Here is a 20,580-nt window from a genome sequence, read left to right as displayed (position 1 = left end):
AGCAAAAGTTTTTGTGAAAGAAGCAGCAGAAATGCCTGCATCTCTAAGAAGCCTACCTTGAGCTCTTAAAAAAAATCCAAAAACCCCATAAATACAGAAAAAACTGTCTTCAAGTAAGTCACCAACTCAGCGCTTACACATTTGTTATGCTGTGAAATATTCTGAGTTTCCTCTGGTGAAGTGGTTATGATGCAGGCATTGCATCACAGCTTACTGATATGGCACATGCCTGAAATGGGAACATCAGCCTGTTGTGCGCACCTGGCTAAGCTTGCTGCCTGACAGGGTGGCAGAGGACACTGAAAATGCCAAGGGACTCAATGTCCCCATCTTCCTGGTCTTACTGGTAAGACCAACCTTCAGGAACTACAGGCTTCTGAGACCAGGGGAAAGTTTGGAGCAAGAAGAGGTACCTTAGTGGAGGAGGACCAGGTAGGGGAATAAAGGTTAATACATCTTTAATACGGTGACTCGAAAACTTTACCTGGGACTGCAGAACTCTGGTGAGTTGGTTTTCTGGAATATTAAATAAATAATAGATTTTAGAAGATATCTGATTTCATTACCCTTCATTCAACTGGCTAAAACAAGTTCTCTTGTAAGAATGAGCCTCTTTTCTCTTTTCCAGAACACTGAAATATTTTCAGCTTTATTATATAGGTAACTTTTTAGACTACACAGGCTCCCTGAATATTTTTTTAAATGGCATTAAAAAGTTAAAAATTATTATACTGTTTTAAATTCTTTAAGGTTTGAAGTATGATATTGCTGAGGCTATGAACTACATGTGGATTTAATTTCACAGTGAAATCCCAATAAAAATTCTCCTTGGAGCTCACCTTTAAATACAATTAGGTATGAAATTTTCCTTATCCAGCCCAGAACGAGAATTGGCAGCAATGAAGAGGCCAGCAGTATAACCCCTGAGCTGCACGTGGGTATGAATGTACATACTGCACATGCACAGACACACGGGCAGGGCTGTTCCCACCAGCAGTTGGTTTATAGACAGAAGTGTGATTATTGTTATCTCTAGCCATGATCATTACTATATACAATAACTGAGCCATTACCTTACTGTCCAAATAAAGAACTTTCTGGAGCCTCCTAATCTTTTATTGCCAGCTGTGCCTTCTGGAGATGAATTACCCATTTTAATGATACAAACTTATTCCAAAGCCTTCCATATGTAAATGACTGCTCCCTCAAGACTGCTTAATGCAAAACCTCCTTTTTAAATAGTCTTTTAAAAAGTTCCAAAACCAAAACATACCCAGAGTATTCACTTCATTGCCTTGGTTAGCTACTTGGATATTACTTTTTTCTGCACTGTTTGTACCTGCTAGGGTTCTTCCAGCCTATTTCATTTTCATATGGAAGTTTTACCTTCATCTACGTTATGTTCTATCACTCATTCAACCTCCTTTTCCTACATTTTTTTTTCATTACTTTGCTCTTCATGGGTGCTTTTTCAGGGCCTTCTTATATACTTACTGGCACAGAAACCACCTTTCTCTTGGTTCATGTTGCTCATCTCTGCCCTGAGGAGAGGCAGCTGGTCCCTCTCTGACCCAGTCCCTCTCTACCAAGGTTGTGGTTTCGGGGCCTCATAAGCTTACACATCTTTACAGCAACTTCTTGCTTTGTGCTGATCTCAGCCCAGCATATGGACCTGGCACAACCTGTAACTGCCTCTATCACACACCGATACACTCTGAATCACAGGCATGAGTTTTTTGCAGAAAGTATGCAGAAAAAATAATTTGGAAGGCCCCATCTGAGTGGAAAGTAAAATTTTGAGCACATTTAGATTTATTACATTTAAAAGAACATAGAAGCTGATAAATTCTTTAGAAACCAAATCATTACTGAGACAAGGCATTTCCTTCTCCATCATTGTTTGCAAACATTTTTCCACTATTTTGTATGTGAAAAAGAGACCTCATCCTTAGGTAGTTGAGTATTCTGTACCCAGCTTTCATTAGGCTGAAAAACCATTCTCTTCAATCCTTTGGGTCAGGAAAAAAATCCTCAGCAGTTAATTACTTTTTAAAAGCTTTTAAGGCAAGTTTTCACAAACATGTAACTAAGACATTTGCTTTGACTCTAATAGTTCATCAGAGTGTTGTGGCTGGATACATCTCCTGCAATTTCCTTTCTTTTAGGCCATGGGCCAATTCCTGCCCCACAGGAAGTCACAGTGTGCTAATGGAGGCCTCAGGTGGCCACCTTACTGGAAACTCCAGTCCACCAGGGATGAGCAAACACCCTTCCAGGAAAGCGTTTCACCAATCTGGCCCCAAATTTTTTTTCATGGAGAAATCACCAACCAGTGCTCAAACTCCCAAGCCATTTGGTATCCAGGGCTCAACTGACCTGCCCAAGATCCTTCAGACGTTGCTTGAGCAAGCTCAGCCCATGTGGTTGGTGGTGTTATCTTGTAAAAGTGCCACATGTTGTATCTTGCTGTGTTCCTGATGGAGGAATGAATTCCCACAAGGATTCTGGAGGAGAGTTACATGGTGGTTGGAAGAGTCTTGGCATAAGTAGGTCCTTCCAGGGCTGCTTCAGTTTATGCACAGAACTCTGCACCAACACTGTCATGCAGAAATGTGAAGTAAATGCTGCAGGGTTTGTATCAATTATTCAGCAGCTTCTGTGCAATGAACAACAAAGGCAAAACAGGCATAAAAGTAAAAAAGACCTCTGGTGCATTCTCTGCATGGACCAGGAAGGGCAAAGGCTGCAGTCCTCAGCATCAGTAGCCTGTGCATCATGTCCGGGAAATCCAGCCAGCGCTCTTCGGTGCTTTGCAGGTGTGAATATCCACCACTTCCAGGCAGTCCTGGCAGCGCACAGCACAACACCAGTGGAATTTGCACTCGCATTTTGTCATCCTGCTGACACGGGAGGTGTCATAGCCTCTCCCACAGCACATCACTTCACAGCTGTCCATGCCACGGGAGGTTTGGTTACACACCCGACCGGCCGTGCCAAGGGACCCTGCAAAGGGAACACAGCAAAGGTCAGGAGGCACATTTTAAGGGAAGACAGTAAGCATATGAAAACAGGTATAGGAGTTAAAATTTGCAATGTGTTTGATCCTTCAACATCACATCACCTAGGACTCAATGTCAAGCTAGAGAAACGCCTATAATAAGGTAAAATTGCTCTTATATTTCCCCTGGAAATCAGGTCTGGAGATGAGGAGGAATAAAATGGACAAAATACTTGAAGGCTCTGCCTGATTTTGTTAATATTATTATGCTTTGCTTCATCTTTTCTCACTTTCTTCCCCTCCAGAAAGCAGACACCCTTCCCAAGGCAGCCCCTTCCTGCTCCCTACACCCAGTTCCCCAGGGCTGTCTGAAATGGGATGCCCAGGTGGAGCATCTTCATGCTCGGGATCTCATGGGCTTTGCAGGGGAGCTCTGGATAGGCAGGAGAGGGCTGGCAAAGAGGAGACCACGAAATTTGGTGGTTGCAAGGGACACAATGGGCAAAGTAACTGCGCTGCCAATGATTAAAGTCCTGCAGAAGTGAGTGCAGAAGCACCTCAGGCATTTGGCATCACTGCTATGTATACCCACTGGCCCCAATCCACCAGTTCAGGTGGCAGCTGAAGAGTGGCTGCTCTGTGTGCCTCTCATCTCTGTGGGATAACACCAAGGGTTCTTTTGCCCTTTCATGATGAAATTAGAAGAAACTAAATTATGGCCTGCTTGGGACAGAAGGAGGGGTAGGAACCATATCACACCTTGTCATATTCTGGAAACACTGAGGAAGAGTGGCTGAAATGCCTCTGCCTAGATCCACGTGGCACAAAATGGCTCTGTAAGGCATGTCTTAACCTGAGTATTGACTCTACCACAGAGGAGCTGCTGATCATCTAACAAACTGATTTTAGGGTACATTTTAGGATCAATACCACAGCTGGTGACACGTTATTACAACCAATCTGAAAACTTTGTAAAAATTAATTGCTTCACCTAATTTCCTATGTATTGCAATTATGAATCAAATTCAGGTATATCCACAAAATTAACATTCTTCTGACATTTTCCATAGACTTGATTACAGCTCCATTCTCTTCTTGGGCAAGGTGGTATTTACTAAGGAACAGCTGTGGTCAATAAGTTAACTGGAAATATTTTACAAAGTGTATTCACAGGTGCACACCGAACGTGAACAATTTACCTTCTTAAGGAAACTAAATATATGCAAACATTATTTAAAATTTTCATGAGCTAGGATAGCAAACCAATCTTAATTAATAAAATGTAAACTGCAGTTAAGTTGTAATTATTAATAATTTAAGCTGAATAAATTCCAATTTTCTTTTTTTTCCTGTACGGTGTACGTATGGTTGTATGTACTGATGCTGCTCTCTCAAGGCAGTTCATACCTTACAAGTCTTCGCTGTCCCTCCATCCCCTGCTGCTCCCCCAGCATCAGGGAGACTTCACATTCCATGGGGGCTGACCCCAAGCCACTGATGCAATGAGGGGTCTTGGGGACTGAAGCAAAGTCACCTTCTCACACCGTGTTTTTTCATGGGACACATGATCCAGCCTCTCAGCCATGGAGGTGCAAATTTTCCTCTTTTTGCATCAAACTTAGGACAGGCTTCAACTGCTGTCCTGGAGAAGTCTTTCAGCCCCTAGAACACATCCCAGATTCCCTCCCATGGCCTAGATTCCTGTATTTATTTAAATACTTAAATATTCATTGGGTAGAAATATACACCTGGAAAGCTTCACTATCAAATGGCTGGTTCAGGTCTGCTGCAGCAGAGCAGAGGGTGTTGTGTGGCTCCCTGCCCCCAGGCTCAGCAGGTGCCCATGGCCACCCATTCTGGAGCCCCTCACTGGCTGCTGAGCCCCTGCGCTGGCTCAGGGGGCCTGAGCTGCAAAGGTGCTGCTGAGCCAGCCAAGCAGAGATGTGCTGAGCCACCCCAGAGGGAACTGGCAGAGGGAAGAGAAAACACACTGAGTGGAGCCAGAAACAGGCTCCTGCGGCCTGATAAATCCCAAATCTCCTTGGGGTCTGAGCATGTTCATGCTGCTGTCTATGCAACAGTGATCTGCATAACATCCTTGGGGACACAGCTGCTTAGCACTTTAAAGTAAGCCTCTGATATTTGGGGGAGCATCTCAGTTGGATGTAACCACCAGTGATGTGGTGCATCAGGCACACCCTGCACCAGGAAACCAACAGTAACTCCTACTCCTCACCTATTGTCCCTACAGCCGGTGCTGGCACCTGGATCCCCTGCAGGAAGGCCCAGGGAGGAGCAGTGACCCACGTGCCATGCACTACTCCCAGCAAGCCCTCAGCCATGCAAAGCCAGCTGCACCGAGGCAACTGGTACAACAGGCATAGCAGTGATGCCAAAAAGCCTTTCCCAGATCTTTTTCTCAGGAATCACTCCACTATGGGGGAAGAAAGACTTCCAGTGGTGCCCACTGCCCCCAGTCTAGGCAAGGCTGAGGAGTCAGGAGAGATCAGAGCAACATGATGCACAAGTAATCCTGTGGTGGAAAACAAGCCAGGTCCTGCTTCCCAGCCATCACACTCTCCTCCATCCATGACACTGAGCAAACAGCTGGGTAAGTTCTGGTGCTTGTCTCAGCCCACAGAGATATGCATCACATCCCAGACTGTGCAAAATACAACCAAGTTCACAGAAAGGGTTGTTAGATATGGGAATGGATTTCCCAAGGAGGTGGTGGAGTCACTGGCCCTGAGTTGTTTAAGGAAAGACCAGACATGGCACTTAGTGCCATGGTGTAGTTGACATGGTGACATGGTGGTGTTTGCTCAAAGGTTGGATTGGATGATCTAAGAGGTCTTTTCCAACTTAACTGATTCTGTGAGTAACTTTTAAAGACACTTGTCCTGCTCTCTCTGTTCAGACCAAAAAAACCCAGTACAGAGGCCAAGCTTGTGACCTGTGTGACTAACATGCTATATCAGGAATTCACACCAGTCGAGGAAAAGCAAAGTCACTCCCCACCTCAGTACAACTCCCAACCGGGAGCAGAGTGGGGCTGTGTCATTTGGCTGCTGGAGGTGAAGGAAGATGCCATGTTTCCCCTCATCCATCAGGAGCTACCCAGAAAGGTTTGACCACATTTCTCAGCTGAGACAAAAATTAGTTTCCAAGTCCAATGTTCTTATTTCCAGATTTAAGGGGAAATCACATGGCATTAAAGGACAACCTAAGTAGGATGCACCCATTACTTTCAACAGGAGTTTTGCCACCAACTTCGACAACAAAATTATTTCAGCCACTTACAGACAGTCAGAAATTGGTATCATCTTATGCTGCCCACAAAACGACATCAACATTTACTACACCTCTAGGAGAGGGGACTAAGTTATCCCCAGATCGTGACAAAAGTGGAAACAAGCTCATATAATGGCTTCGTTTCTGAGCAAAACCAACTTTTTTTTTAAGTTCAAAGAGCATCTTCAGTATCTTTGCAGCTTCTCTATGAAAGTGAGTGAAAAACTTCTCCATGAGTGAGAAAGAAAATGAACAGTAACCAGCAGCGAGGAGCTAGACAAGTTACTGCGCTCCTTGGCAGGTCTCTGAGTGTGAAGGCAGCAGAAGACACTGCACAAAATGAGGCAGAGTTTTCTGATGTTTGCCTGCTACCTGCAATGCATCTCCTCAGCACTTAAGAGGCAGGAGTATGTTCTAACTTGTAAGAAGTTTTTATACAACCTCTTTGTTTTCATTTCAAATGTTAGAATTGCCATAGCTACACACATTTTACCTGCCAAAACATCCACAGCTTTTCATACTGCCAGCTTCACAGCCTGTACATCAAGCCCTTTCTTCTCAGTTTGCACAGTTGTTTTCTGAAGTCAGCATGTGTTATGTTGAAAAATATTTTTTTTCCATTCTTAAAGCCCTAAAATGTATTAAGTCCTTTATAATGTGAGCTTTTTCCTTCTACTTCTGTTGATTAAAATCCAGAGTCAAGCAATAACATCCATTATTAGACTTACACACACACACACACAAAAAAAAAAAAAAAAAAAAAAGGCACAAAACCAGTGAAGTCTCAACAATAGTTTCCCCACAAGTGTTTTTGGGGAAAAAAAATTAAGGAAAATATTCACAGAAAAGTAGCTCTGAGCTACTGGATCCTATGTACAACACCCAGTACAGAAGGGCTGGACAGAACAGGCAGTACACATTGAAGGCAGATTTGTCTGGAGGGGCTGGGATTTCCTGGGCCAGCACTGAAGAGATGGCAATGTGTTGATAGAAACAGCTTATCCAGATTCAGTTTCAAGCAAACATGCCTCATTCTAATTCCTGTAGCCCCTGAGAGCCTTCCTATCCCCACAGCTCCCTGAGGCTTTTAGGGTGCTGGCACTGCTGCCTTACCAGGTGGTGCTTGGAGGAGAGCAGCCCTGATGGGAAGCCATTTGCAAGTTCCCCCACCATCCTGCACGGGGCTGGGACTGCACCCAACGTGTTTGTAATGCACAAATTGGGAGATGCAGGCCAAGAAGTCACACAGGAATGGCCTGTATGTGGCCAGCCTCAGTGAGAAGTGTTTGACAGAGATCACAATTGGTTACCCTCCGTGGGTTACATACCTCGAGCACTAACACATCTTGCACAACAGCAGGACTCACAAACTACACTATGTCTCAAAAATGCAGCAAATGGCTTATGTGGGGCAGCAAGTGGAATAAACTAACACAAAACCCGCCCTGTGATGGACCCAAAGCACATCACCCTGGGCAGGTGATTCATCACCCAGCACACAGCTCCAGAGAGCTGCAGGTAGCACTGCACATGGCTCTCCACAGTGAGGCATGGGGAAACCAGATGCACAGGGTCCTCAAACACAGTCACACCTGTCTGCTTGTTGGGGACACAGGAGATGACCCCTGCAATCCAGGAATGTGATCACATGCACAGGCAAAAGTAGCAACTCTGGCATTGACAGTGCCCAACTGGGACCATGTGACTGTTGGGAGAAACCTATGGATGGCTTGAAGCACATGGCACATGGAATTGCAGCAGGTTCTGAGGGACTGCTCCAGCAGATTGAGATCTTCTGCATGTAAGACATGCCCTGTCTCTCAAGTGCTGCCTAAAGGTTTTTGGTTGCTCTGTACAAATGAATTTTTAATAAACCTGTTACTAAACATTTTCAGGGAGATGTTCCACTGCTTTTACAGTGTCAATAAACAGCAGGTTTTAACAAAGGCTCAGCCAGAAGGCTGCTGGTGCCCACTCTAGGGCTGCTCGTGTGTTTATCCCTAAAGCAGTCTCTGTGTGTCCACTGGTATATCCCAAACGTGATAAGCTTACAACAGCTTTCAACCAAACTAGCCTGCATGGATGGACGAATAGCAACTTTTTAAAACTTAAAAAGCTTAAAATAGAAGCCTATAAACAGAGAAGCAAGAGGGGTTTTTAGAGCATTTTGGAGGTGAAATAGCACATTCAAGGTAAGGTAGTACATGCAACAGAAGGACTGCCACTTGCACAGCTGTCACTTTAGTTCCTGTCACAGTTCTATCACTCTTAACAGGTCTCTCCCTAGAGACAAGCAGTCCTGGGTATGCTTGTATTGAGTTTGAAAGCTGGAAATTTATGATGATATAAGGAAGACGATACAAAGGATCACAACAAGATTTTTAAAAGCTCTCTGGAATATTTTATCTCTGTTTCTATCAAATTTTGAGTATAAAATTGTGAGCAAAAATTATTTCAGCAGAGTTATATGTGCAGGGTTAAATGAGTTCTGAACAGTTGGGAGGATCTTCCTCTGGTCCTTCGTGAAATCTTAAGGAGAGGAAAGAGGTGGTCAGGTTATTACGTTCTCTTGCTATTGAGCTACTATTAGTGATTTCCCATATCATACCTCTCCTGAAATCAATTACTCCTCTTTTCCTTCTAGAGGCAAAAAAAACAAAACAAAAAAAAAGCCCAAAACAAAACAAAAAAAAACCACCAACCAAACAAACCACATTTTGGGGTGTTCCATGTATGTATGTCCAGCTGCCCCCTCAGACAGACTGCCAGACTCAGCGTGGAAGTTCCAGTGGTGCAAGAGAAGGTATCTGCTTTTTTCTGGGTAGGCTGCTAATGGCAGAACCCTTGAGCATCATTAACTCACTGGTTCCTATGTGTTAGCACACCCAGGGTACAGAGGACACTGGCTGGGACATTTTACACTTTGTGAAGCTGTCTCCTGGTCAAGTCATGATGCTTCATAAGGTCTGCTCTGTGAATCCTTCATTCAGCCACAATACTAACCAACCTCCAGATATATTCTTTTCCTGAAGCACTAAATTACTTGAATTCCCTGGAGAATGAAAGGCAGAACTGTATTCAAGGACATACGAAAACAGTGTGGTATTAGATTGGAGCTGACACTGATATACTCCCCACCTCTTTCCAAACTCAGATTTCCATATTCTAATTTCTTTTGCAGCCATTTAACAGAGGTGGCACTCTGGAATGCTCAACAGGGCAAACCAAAAAATGAAAAAATGTTGTTCAGCTTTCAAAATCATCTCTCTCAAAGCCAGATCGGGTTTTGTTTGTGTGATTCTTTCTTTGCTCAATGCAAGCAGCAAGGCATCCCACATCCCATCAAAGGTTTACTGCATTTTGCCAAAAATGTTCTTCCAAACAGCCACATTCTCTGAATTCTGGGCAGCAAAGAAACACCACCTCAACTGCAGCCTAATCTTGAGCTGAGCCAAAGCACATGTCAGACTTTGCCATCTCTGGGCAGGCTTGTCAGTGTCTGGCAAATGCACATAAATACACTAGGGTGAAAAATGCCCACTCTCCTCCACCATAACAAGACTGACAGATGAGATTAGTCTTAGTACAAACAGATTATTAAATGTCTTTTTGACATAGAATTGGGTAGTGTATGGGTTCTCCTCCCAGGGCAAAAGAAATCATGGTTTTGACAATGAATGAAGCAACCTCAAGAGATAAATGTTTTGAAAAAACCCTAGTCTGCAAAGGTAATCTCTGCACAATGCCACAATATGCCCATTTATTCACTTGGATTAAAGCATCAGAATTCACAGTATCGGTCACTCTTCAAGGAACAATATGTGCTTGGTTAGGTAATAAACATCACCTGCCAAAACAATAAATAACATTTAAAATTATGTTGACTACCCAACTAACCAGAAACACTGTAAAATGTAATTGTACTGGATGAAATTCTGGGTTCATGACCAGGAATTCACATGTTGTTCTTATTTAAGTACAGCTGTTTTGCAATGTTTATTCCAAGCAAACTTGGATTGTAAATACACAGCAGTGCCAAAGAGAGTTGAGCTGCATCACTGTCCAGATACTTATGGATATGTCATATGGGCTGCAATCTGGTCCATTATACAACCTATTAATTAGTTCCACAACTTCTCTCATACATTACTCAGTCTGACTCTCTGTTCCAAATTTCTGGTTTTCTAGTTGTTAGTTTTTAATTGCCACATCAGAAAATACTATATACATGGGTCAAGAACCATAAGCAGGATTCCTGGTGCTTGGCAATGCCTTGAATTCTCTAACACTGCTAAGTGTGTCTCTGTTGAATCTCTGAAAGCAGGAAAATCCAGTGTTAATAGCAGCATCGAAACTTTATCTCTTCCCACTGGGGCTGGCACATCTCTTCAGAAAATGTGATGGTTGTCATGGACAGAGCCAACACTGCCTTGTCAAGAGGTATAAACAGTTGTGCCACTCAGCTCAGTGTGCTGTGTCTCTCAGGCCTCTACTTTCATTCACCTGCACATCCTCCAGCTGCCTCACCCTGTGTCACCCACAGCTGCCTTGACTGGTGCAAGGAGGGTTGGATTGGCACAAGCTCTACCTCCCACATTAGATGGGGACAGGCATGTCCACAGTCTACAGTCTGGGTCCATGTCTATAGTCAGGGTCCACGGTCGCAGTGAGCTGTGGGAATGTGCAGATAAAGGAGGGCACTGCACTGCTGGTATAGCAACATGGAAGGGAAGCAATGCAACAGAAGGTGTTATCACAGGGACATCATGGGGCTTGGAGCAGCTCTGGAGTGAGCTGTGTGACACAGGCATGAGTGTGGCTGTGCCCAGTACAGACCTGCCTCCAGAGCACAATTCAAACTTGCACTGAAAGCAGCTTTGCCTTACAGCATCTCCAGGGCTCAATATCATCTGGCAGAAACTGCTGAATTACATTAGAACAACTGGCCCTTGTACATCTAGAGACATTAAGGAACTATTGCTCTTGTACTGAGTCACTCGAAAACATCTTCTTGCCTGTTCCCAGCTGATTACATGCATGGATTTATATTCTTTTATATATATAAGTACATAAATATATATATACATATGTATATATTTACACACACACACACACGATAATTTTTGACCTTTGAAGTACAAACATCTTAAATAAAACCATTCACGTGCAATGATAGTGGCTTACCTACATCCCTGTCCCTGATACAGTAGTCTGGAGAACTTTCAAAGTATACCAGGTCGTTCTTAGTTGGCTTCTTAAATTTCTTATTAGCCACAGTGAAACCCGTGCCATCTTGATTCATGACCACCTGAATTGCTCCATTGTATTTCTTCCACAGATAATCTCCTGTTTTCCTAAAGTCTGCCATGGCCAGCCAGCAGGTCCTTAGAGTGCACGATCCACTCACACCATGACATTTGCACTCCTGTTTCAAAAATCGCTTCACGGCCTGTTTAGAAATACAGTAAAATATACACAGGTAAAACAAACTGTAATTAATTGCTTCTCAGCCCTTTTCCAGCCATCCTGTAGTGCCAGGCCTGCAATAAGTCTCCAAATTACGGTCTGTAGTGACACCCACTGGCAGCGTCAAGTCATCCCCATGTGGTTGGTCTGCTCTGGTTGCTTGACTCACCGCACACGCAATCCTCCTGCTGTGGCCTTACCTTCCAGCTCCTGCCAGTCATCCCAAGGATCGATGTGCTCTGTAGTGCTGGGACACAGACTGGGCAAGAGAAATGGATCAGAAATGGCCAGAATCATTCAGCCCCTTGGGAGGGGAAGGCATGCCCTTTTCCCATTGATCCAGCTGCAGGATCACCATGCTGACCTTCTGACCCTCTCTAGCTCACCTTCATGAAGTTGCCCTTTGCCCTGAACAGTGTTTCAAATATTGCACAGAAATTCATAGGCATTTAATATTTAAATGATTTCACAAAGACTGTGTAAAGCAATGTGCCTGAGCTAGGCATCAGATCTATGCAGAATTTGAAATTACAGTATACTTAAAATGCTTGTACACCTTTTAACAAACATTTTAGAATAAGACCTTTGTTAGTTTGTACTGGAGAGGTCACCCTTATTAATTTAACATCTGGATAGCATAAAAGCCATTTCAGCTTCATTTCAGACATTTAAGCTATCTGTATGATGTTGGAGAGCAACAGATGGGTTCATAGACAATAAATAATTCATTCCTAATTATGTAGATATGGATATTTGATCTAGAAATATTATGCCTTAAGGGTTCATGAAATATGAACTTTTTAGAGTTTGTACAAGAGGAATGTCATCATGAGATGAAGGTAAGAGAGAAAAAAGTTCCATGATTAGAAGTGAGATTGATGCACAGTGGGGCAGCATTTTTCAGTCAAGCACTTAGTAATAAAGTGAGAATGTATTATAAAACCAAAGGACTTTTAATTTTCTTTCCAACTTGTAAATGATATGACTACTTCAAAGAAGTCACTGATATTCCCACAGCCCTGCTTCATTGCCATATCACAAATCTGGGATATAAGCTGATGCTTGGTTTTAATTATCTGAGCAGAAATCACTTTAACTACTTGTATGTTTAAAACAACTTGCTGGAATTGTGGAAGAAGCACGTAGGAATGCAGGTCTGTTTTTTTTTATCAGTGATGTTCCTACAGTGATGCACAGCATGTTATGTTCTATGTTTCATATGGGAATATTACAAATATTTATTCTATTTAGTTTTTAATTAATACAATTGGAATAGTCTAGTTTAAAAAAAAAATCTATCAACAGCCCTTTTGGGGGCAAGAAAAAAACAGGTCCAAATTCCAGGCTCACGGGCAGCTGAGGTATTGAGATCCCTGCAAGCTAAACTTACACTACTGTGCTGTAGCTACAAAACAGCATCCTTGTCCATAAAGCAGGTCCTAGAGCACATGAGAATATATTCACTATTTTTAATTGAATATATTTATTAAAATCTCTTGATAATTTTCTAAAAAATCTACTTACCAGTACTGACTAATTTGGCAGAGGTATTTTTTAAAACTTACTAAGATGCTCAAATATTACAGAAAGTGCTTCCCATCATGGAACTTATTCACCCCCAAAAAAATCTTTCATTGTGTTGTAGACTTCTGCCACTTTTGGATAGCAACATAAACATGACCACAGTACTGCATGTGCCTATCACTGACCTGAATAGCCTCATCTGTCTACATCACATATTAATTACACCTGCTGGCAATAAACAGGTGGAGGAAAGATGCTGAAGAACAAAGATTTATCAGGAAAATCATCTTCTTGCAGTACCATTTCTTCCAATAATGGCTAGCTGACATAAAACAATTTTACAGATTTTAAAAAGGGAATTTTTTAACACAAAAAGATCAGAATACAAACTGTTTACTTCCTACTGAATATACATTAAGGAAAACCAAAGATAAGAAACAAAAGGTCTCTGCAAGTAATTCCAGGAGTGCTTGGTCTAGCAGAATGAAACATTTTTTCTGTATTATTTCAGATGTCATAGGAACAGCAAATTTTTAATATGTTTTAAATAATGAAAGAGCATATTCCAGTTTCATGCACTGTTCTTACTTTTTATACCAACCACCACAAAATGTTAGTGCATGTAATTAATCAGCCCTTGCACCAAAGTGAGCAATACACCTGGCAACTACTCCTTCTACTCACCTATAATGGGAAAGTAAAGACTCTTTCAGTTGAAATTCAGGAATGGTATTTTCATATAATTTTTAGAAAAGAGTTTTTTTTTTTTTTAGAACAGGTCATGCCCCAAGGCCATTGCCTTTTGGAGGGACATGTATTTTGGATTTCTTTTCTTAAAAAGTGAAGTAATTACCTTTTATCTCTGCTCACTTTGTGATTAGGTTTACCATATACATACAGAAATGGACAGAAGACATTTTTTTCTTGAGTGTTATTTTGAATTTGCCCTTTGTCAAGCCCGTTCTTCAGTGGGAACTTCAGCCTCTCTTAGGAATTTCTATTCTGTATCAACCAAAAATAAAACTCCTCCTTATATAAGAATTAGGCTCAAAACAAAACCTCAATCCAAACTGATCCTGCAGCTGGGATTCCTGCTTAACTTCCCACAAAAGGAGCCACTGAACTGACTCCAACAGGAATACTGTTAGTCAGTTGAATTCAGTCTGTTTGGAGATCTGTCACACTGTACCTGCAAGGGAGACAGAAGCAGCAGCTCAGGCTCCTGCTCTTCCCATATTTCTTCCTTACTGCTGAGACCAGACAGAAAGGGCCAACTGTTATCTGCCCAAGACCCAAAGGAGTTGTCCAAGAACATCTCTAGGCACATATTGGATGGACACCCACCTTCCTTCCAGCTCTGTTGTTGTGAAGGTTCATCAGTGCCCTTGCATCTTTTCCTTTCCGTTCTTTGGCGTCCACAAAGGCTCTGGCAAATTTAATGCCATAGTCAATGTTATCACTGCAGCCACCCCAGTCAAAGTGGCCCTTGCTGTCCTTGGCAGAGCCTTTCTTCTTGGGATCACAGGAGCAGGATTTCAGCTCCCCTTGGCTACATGCCCTGGTGATGGCAAAAACAACTCCAGCAGAGGAGATGGCATGTACAAAAGCAGATTCTCGACTACCTGAAACAAAAAAGTCTCTTTAAGTATCATTGGGGTAGCTAGTTTGGGTGGCTGTCCTATACCCAGACACTTAGCCTGGACTTTCTTTTGTAGAGCAAAAGATAAACTAGGCTGAAATCACACAAATACACATTCCCTGGAGGCAGAATTAGTCATGGCTTAAACTTGGACCCCTCCCTGGTAAAAGCTCATCAATATAGTGTTAGAGTTGGAAAACATGAAACATTTGCTTCTGATATTGATTAATATACTTTCATGGATCAGTTGTTCTGCACAGATACGTGAATAGGACAGCTGGTATTCCTATCATATTTCATGAATTTAGAAGAATATATTCAGTGCCATTTGAGAGATAAGTTTAAGAAATTATTAAATAGGGGCACTAAAACAACATGTACATTGCAAAATACTGCAAGTAACACTTGAACCTAGATTTTCCTCTCCTGAAGCACTTGGAATAGACTTCCCTGCTTGAAACACACTAGGGAGAGAACTTGGGTGTTATTTTCTGAAAAATAAGTTAATACTAGGTTTTTTGCCTAGAACTAAGCCTGTAACCATAACTCACACAAATAAGTTCCTTTAAATCAATGACACTGCTTGTGTCATGCTTGAGGCAGGATTTGGTCTGGCAGCTGTGACTTCTTCGTGCCAGCTGCCCTGGCAGCTTTCCCATCTCCTAATCAAGATTCTTCATTATACTAAAGATTATCTGGATTTCTAGACTATGCCTACTCAGAGGCTATTAGGTACATATTTCAATGTAATAATTGCTCTTAAATTTTAAGGTGTAGTAGCTTACAAAACAGAGCTATAGTACACTGCTACAAATCTATTTATGCTAATGGCATATTTTCCTACTTTATCTAAGACAACCTGCAGTGAAAGAGACCTCTTTGCAGGACTTTTAAGCCTTAAGTAATGCTAGCACAGTAAAATAGGACCCCAAAGACAAATGTTAACTGTGATTTTCTTTTTGTAGACGCAGCATTACACCATATAACTTATTATTTAGTATTTCAACCCCAGTAGCACCAATATATTTCAATAATGAATGGGCCCTGAACTTCCATGTGCTGTGCCAACCTTTTGCAAATGGCAACTAAAAGCTTACAAAATGACTGGGAAAACCATGCCTTCCCTATGCTGCCTTCAAAATAAGAAGTTACCATGGCTTGTTACAAATCACACTCTTTTGAAGACTTATTTGTGAGAAAACTTATTCAGAAATATGAAAAATTTGTAAAGTGCTAATTAAAAAGAAACACTCGATGTTGTTGGAAGGGAAATGTTTTATTTGAGTTTATTTAACTAATAAAAACCATTTAATTTTTTGAGAGATGCATCAAGCTATATTTCCACGGCAATCACAGCCTGATCAGGCTCAGTGTAGAGTTCAGAAGCCTGGTGTTGTCATTCTCTCCCATGAGCCAACAGTGAAAACTTCACTTTTGGAAAAACTGCATTTTTACTTTTTTATTAAATAGCCTCATCATTATTAGGCCATGTTCTGCCAGACGTGTTTTCCTGAATATCAGACAAACCTCATTGAAAACTTCAGCCTATGGGTGAGGTTACTGGTTACTCACAAATAATTGCTAAGGGAACATGAAGCCTCACTAGCAGTGGAACCTGGCGTGGAATGAAATCCCACTGCTTGGGTCAGTGTGCCCAGTGTCTCCCATCCTTCTCTCCATGCCCACCAGTGAGGCAACGGCCACAGGGTACTTTCCTCCTCCCCTCTGGCAGGCACCAAGCTGCTCACAGCTCAGAATGGCACTGGGGACATCCCAGGGACACAAGTACCAGGGCAGGGTCAGCCCCATTGGCTGTGCACCAAGGCCATCTGCCCAGGGTGCGGCACTTGGTGAAAAGAGATGCAATCACTACGAATCTCAGCACGTTTATCACTCGGGTAAGAACATTTTGACACAGTAGCAGACCCCAGACACTTCTTTGAGCCAAAAGGGCCACATTTGAGATTTGAAGACTCACTAGATGCCTTAGTCTGACATTTAGATGCCAACACCACCCTGCTTAACCATCCTCCCTCAGCGTGGGAAGCACAGTGTAGTCCTCAGCTGCTGGCTCACCTCTATCGATGTGTGTGCCCTGCCTGTCTCTCCCCCGGAGCCTGACCTTCAGTGTGGCAGTGCCTGGAGGGTAATGCAGCGCCGGCTCGGGCGCAGACCCCACACCTCGCAGACAGCACAGCCCTGGAGGGACTGCGCCCGGCTGCTGCGCTCTCCCGGCCAAATGCGCCAGCGAGAGCTGGCCTGCGGGAGAGATTGTCGTCTGCCATCCCAGCGCCCTGGGCTCCTGTTTGCACGAGGTGCCCTTTCAGCAGGCCCCGAGTACTGCTGTCCTGAGGCTGGGCTGTGAGGGAAAGTCTTCTGTCCTGCTGCCACATTCTGATGCCTCAATTTCCCTCTAGGCCTTAATTTGTGGGTTTGGGATTCCAAAAAAAAAAAAAAAAAAAAAAAAAAAAAAAAAAAAAAAAAAAGGCGGGAACTGAAGAGCCAGCCCCTAATATGCCCAAACCCCGCATTGTCTTTCCAATTTGATACAGGTTTTTAAGCAATACAGCATTTAACGTTATCATATATGCTGTTCTGCTGTCCGTGAGACCCTAAAATATCTTTGCATATCCTCTTGCCTCTCTCCTGAAAGGTAAGACCAAATTTCATCCTTTGCTAAGGACAAGAACACAAGAGGATGGCCACAACTTACCGTCACCGCACACTGCCCAGGCAGTGCCAGCCCCAGAACAGCCCCCGGTACCCTCGTGAGGAGCTCTGGTACCCTCACGCCGACTCTCTAAACCCGATTTCCCCTCAGCCCGCAGGCGCGGGGGTTGCGCTCCCCGCCCGAGCCCGCGGCAAGCCCCTCCCTCCCTCCCTCCCTCCCTCAGGCGGCGCGGCCCGCGGCACTCACTGCGCAGCAGGACGCGGCCGAGGAGGCGCTGCCCTCGCTCCAGGGCGTTGCAGTCCCAGCGGTGCCGGCGGAACTGGTGCTGGCACTCGGCCGTCCAGGCGGCCACGCCGCGGCCGATGGAGAGCATGGCCTCAGGGTGTCGCCGGCACAGCTGCCGCTGCCGGCTCACCAGGCCCGGCACGTTGTCGCACATCACCCGCGACGAGCCCACGGCGCCCATGTACCTGCGGGAGGAAAGGGGCAGGGCAGCGCCGGGGGCCCGCGGCCACCCCCGGGCACAGACTCCGGGGGGAGGAGGATCCTCAGCCTTCCTCCGGCGGGTCCAGAGCTGCAGCTAGCTCTGCCTTTTTGGTGGAAATCCTCCACAATTAGTCACCGACCCTGTATTTTTAAATAATGTGAAGCATTCAGGAGAACCCCGAGCCCCGCTATTGCAGCTCCAAACAATACTTTAAAAAAACCTTGACAAAAATTAAATTACATCATCTGTATCCAGATGGTCTCTATTAGTCCTGAAAAGTTTCGAAAGGTACCTCTCATAAAACCCAAACTTCTATAGGTGTCTTTTGAAGGGATCAAACAGGAGAAAATGTCCTTTTCTTGTATTTTCATTATTTTATACGATCATAAAGTCGTAAAAGCCTTGACTTCCAAAAAATATATAGTTAAGTGGCATTTAGAAGACACCATGACAAAAAGCCATCGCAATAAATAACGTTTATGCGGCTAAGGACACAGACAGTCATTTTATTGAAACCTGCTCAGTCTGGTAAATCAGGCTCTGATCGCACGTCAGCCCTTGTCAAGGTTAAATGTGTACCCCAGGATTACAAGAAGGAGTTCAACTCCTCTCCTACACCAAAACTTTTCAGCCTGGGCTTGGTTGGGGTCCCCAGTCTGAGGGGCAGGTTTACGTTTCCATTCTAACCCTCTTCACAGCGAGCTGCCTAAGGCCCCACACCGACATCAACTATCACTTGAAGCCGCGCCCTGCGCTGACCGCGGGGCTCTCAAACCTCTGCCATGGCAGTCTGCAGTTTAGCGAGGAGAAACTATGAAGGAGGGAGGGGCGGGGGAGGCCGAGGAAGAAGGAAAAAATAAATTATTAATAAAAAAATAGCGCTGCTGTAGCCAATTCCCAGCGCCGCCGGGGCGCGGAGGGGCGGCTGCCAGCAGCAGCGCTTCGCCCGCGCCCCTCGGGCGTATTCCCCGCCCGCCTCCCTGCCCTCCTCCCGCTCCCTCAGCGGCCCTGCCGCCCCGGGCAGTGCCGGCCGGGCGGTGCCCGCTGCTCCCGCCGGACCGCGTCCCCCCGCACCGCTGCCGAAAGCCTCCCGCAGCCCACGCAAGTTGCGCTGTGCTTGCGCGCAGGAGGAGGTCGTGAAGTGGAGAAGGGGTGTAGAAGGAGGTGCCGGGACCGTCTAAATCCGCTCGCTTTAGGGCCGGACTTTCTGGACCGGAGCAGCTGCCAGCAGCGAGCTCCGCTTGTGCGAGACTCAGAGGGAGAGGCTTCCCCCACCTCCCCTAATTCACAATTAATCCGACCCCACCTTCCCCAAGAGCAAATAAAAATTTCTGGAATTGTACAGCTTACCACCATGAGGAGGTGACTGGTGGGGTCGCCCAGACCAAGACCAAAGGAAGAGACCACCAGATCCCAGGGAGAAAGTTCATGTTAGAAACGCTTCGGTCCACATCAGGTCAGTTGCAGGGGGCAGAAGAAATCCCATGGAGCAACAAGGAGTAGGGGCAAACGCACCTTGAGGGCTACTTCTTTTCCGTGGGTCAAACGCCTTCGCATGCCAACGCGCGACCGCGGGGCTTACTGCTCCCCTCCCGGGACACGGGGGATGCCGGTTGGTGCATCGCTCTGGATTTCTCTCGTTTCGCCCTGCACCAAATCCCTCAGGACAAGGAGTTCAGCCCCGCTCCCATCCTTCATCTTTGCCCCGATCCAGCTCTTCCCTGCAGTCACGGCAAAACTGAGGGGCTGGTGTGGGCTGCTCTCGGACTGGGTGGGTTCTGCTTTGGTTGGTGTTTTTTTTCCTCTGAAACTCTGATGGATGAAATGATGTCAAGAGACACTGGGGGAAGAGGAGGAGGTAACACCTCTGATTAGGCAAGGAATCCCGAGGAGCCAGTTGCTTTCCAATAACCCTACAAGCAGACAGTGAATTCAAACCCGCCAGCAGATGCTACGCGACCTGCTGCGGAGCCGCCGGTGGCCCCAGGAGGCTGTTACAGACCAGCAGCACTTGGCAGCTCTCGGGTTTTGGCACGACGGCACTTCATGGCTCGGTACGCGCACCCGGGAACACCGAGCACGGAACGGAACCGCGATCCGATGCGAGAGAAGCAGGGAACCATTGTAGTCCCGGTATGGGGCGGACGCCGCCCGGCCGCCTCCCCTCGCCCCGGGCCCCGCTTCTCCGCGGGCACCGACGCCGGGCCGCCTCCCCCCCGGGCGTCCCTGCACAGCCCCGCACCGCAGGGACCCCCGGCCCACGGGCTCTGAGCCCCATCGCGCTTGAATCGTGGGATGGGGGACCCCGCTGCCGCCGCACCGCTCCCCGGCCCGAGAGACGACAGGCGGCCCCCGCCCAAGAGCGGAGCAATTCGGCCAGGGCTGGAAGCAAAGCCAAGAGTAACGGATTTAACAACTTTTTCACTTCGTGTCATCTCTGCAAGGCAAATACAGGGTGCAAACACATATTCCAAACAACGAACCCTCACTATCAAGCTGGAGAT

The 20,580-nt window shown here is 45.2% G+C and overlaps 1 protein-coding gene across 1 annotated transcript; it reads right to left on the bottom strand.

Annotated features, from left to right (window-relative positions):
- Window positions 1–1,778: 1,778 nt before the first annotated feature.
- Window positions 1,779–19,839, bottom strand: WNT2 (Wnt family member 2). The gene is made up of 5 exons (XM_085042657.1): window positions 19,427–19,839; window positions 17,836–18,059; window positions 14,624–14,901; window positions 11,474–11,738; window positions 1,779–3,003 (listed from the first exon to the last, which is right to left on the bottom strand). Exons 1-5 carry the CDS (start codon window positions 19,504–19,506, stop codon window positions 2,774–2,776), a joined length of 1,077 nt encoding a protein of 358 aa, XP_084898783.1. The 5' UTR covers window positions 19,507–19,839; the 3' UTR covers window positions 1,779–2,773.
- Window positions 19,840–20,580: the final 741 nt, after the last annotated feature.

This window comes from Lichenostomus cassidix, chromosome 1Aa (genome assembly GCF_008360975.1).
Source record: "Lichenostomus cassidix isolate B80296 chromosome 1Aa, HeHo_3.0, whole genome shotgun sequence".
NCBI classification, from domain to species: Eukaryota; Metazoa; Chordata; class Aves; order Passeriformes; family Meliphagidae; genus Lichenostomus; species Lichenostomus cassidix.
This window is presented reverse-complemented; position numbering and strand designations above follow the sequence as displayed.

What these genes read in the sequence shown, in the direction of transcription:
- WNT2 (XM_085042657.1), bottom strand. Translation starts at nt 19,506, where the DNA reads ATGAACTTTCTCCCTGGGATCTGGTGGTCTCTTCCTTTGGTCTTGGTC. An exon ending in CCAGTCACCTCCTCATGGTG is followed by an intron (nt 18,060 to 19,426) that starts GTAAGCTGTACA and finishes TTCCTCCCGCAG; the next exon opens with GTACATGGGCGCCGTGGGCT. An exon ending in TATCAGGGACAGGGATGTAG is followed by an intron (nt 3,004 to 11,473) that starts GTAAGCCACTAT and finishes TTCCCTTTGCAG; the next exon opens with GGTCCCTTGGCACGGCCGGT.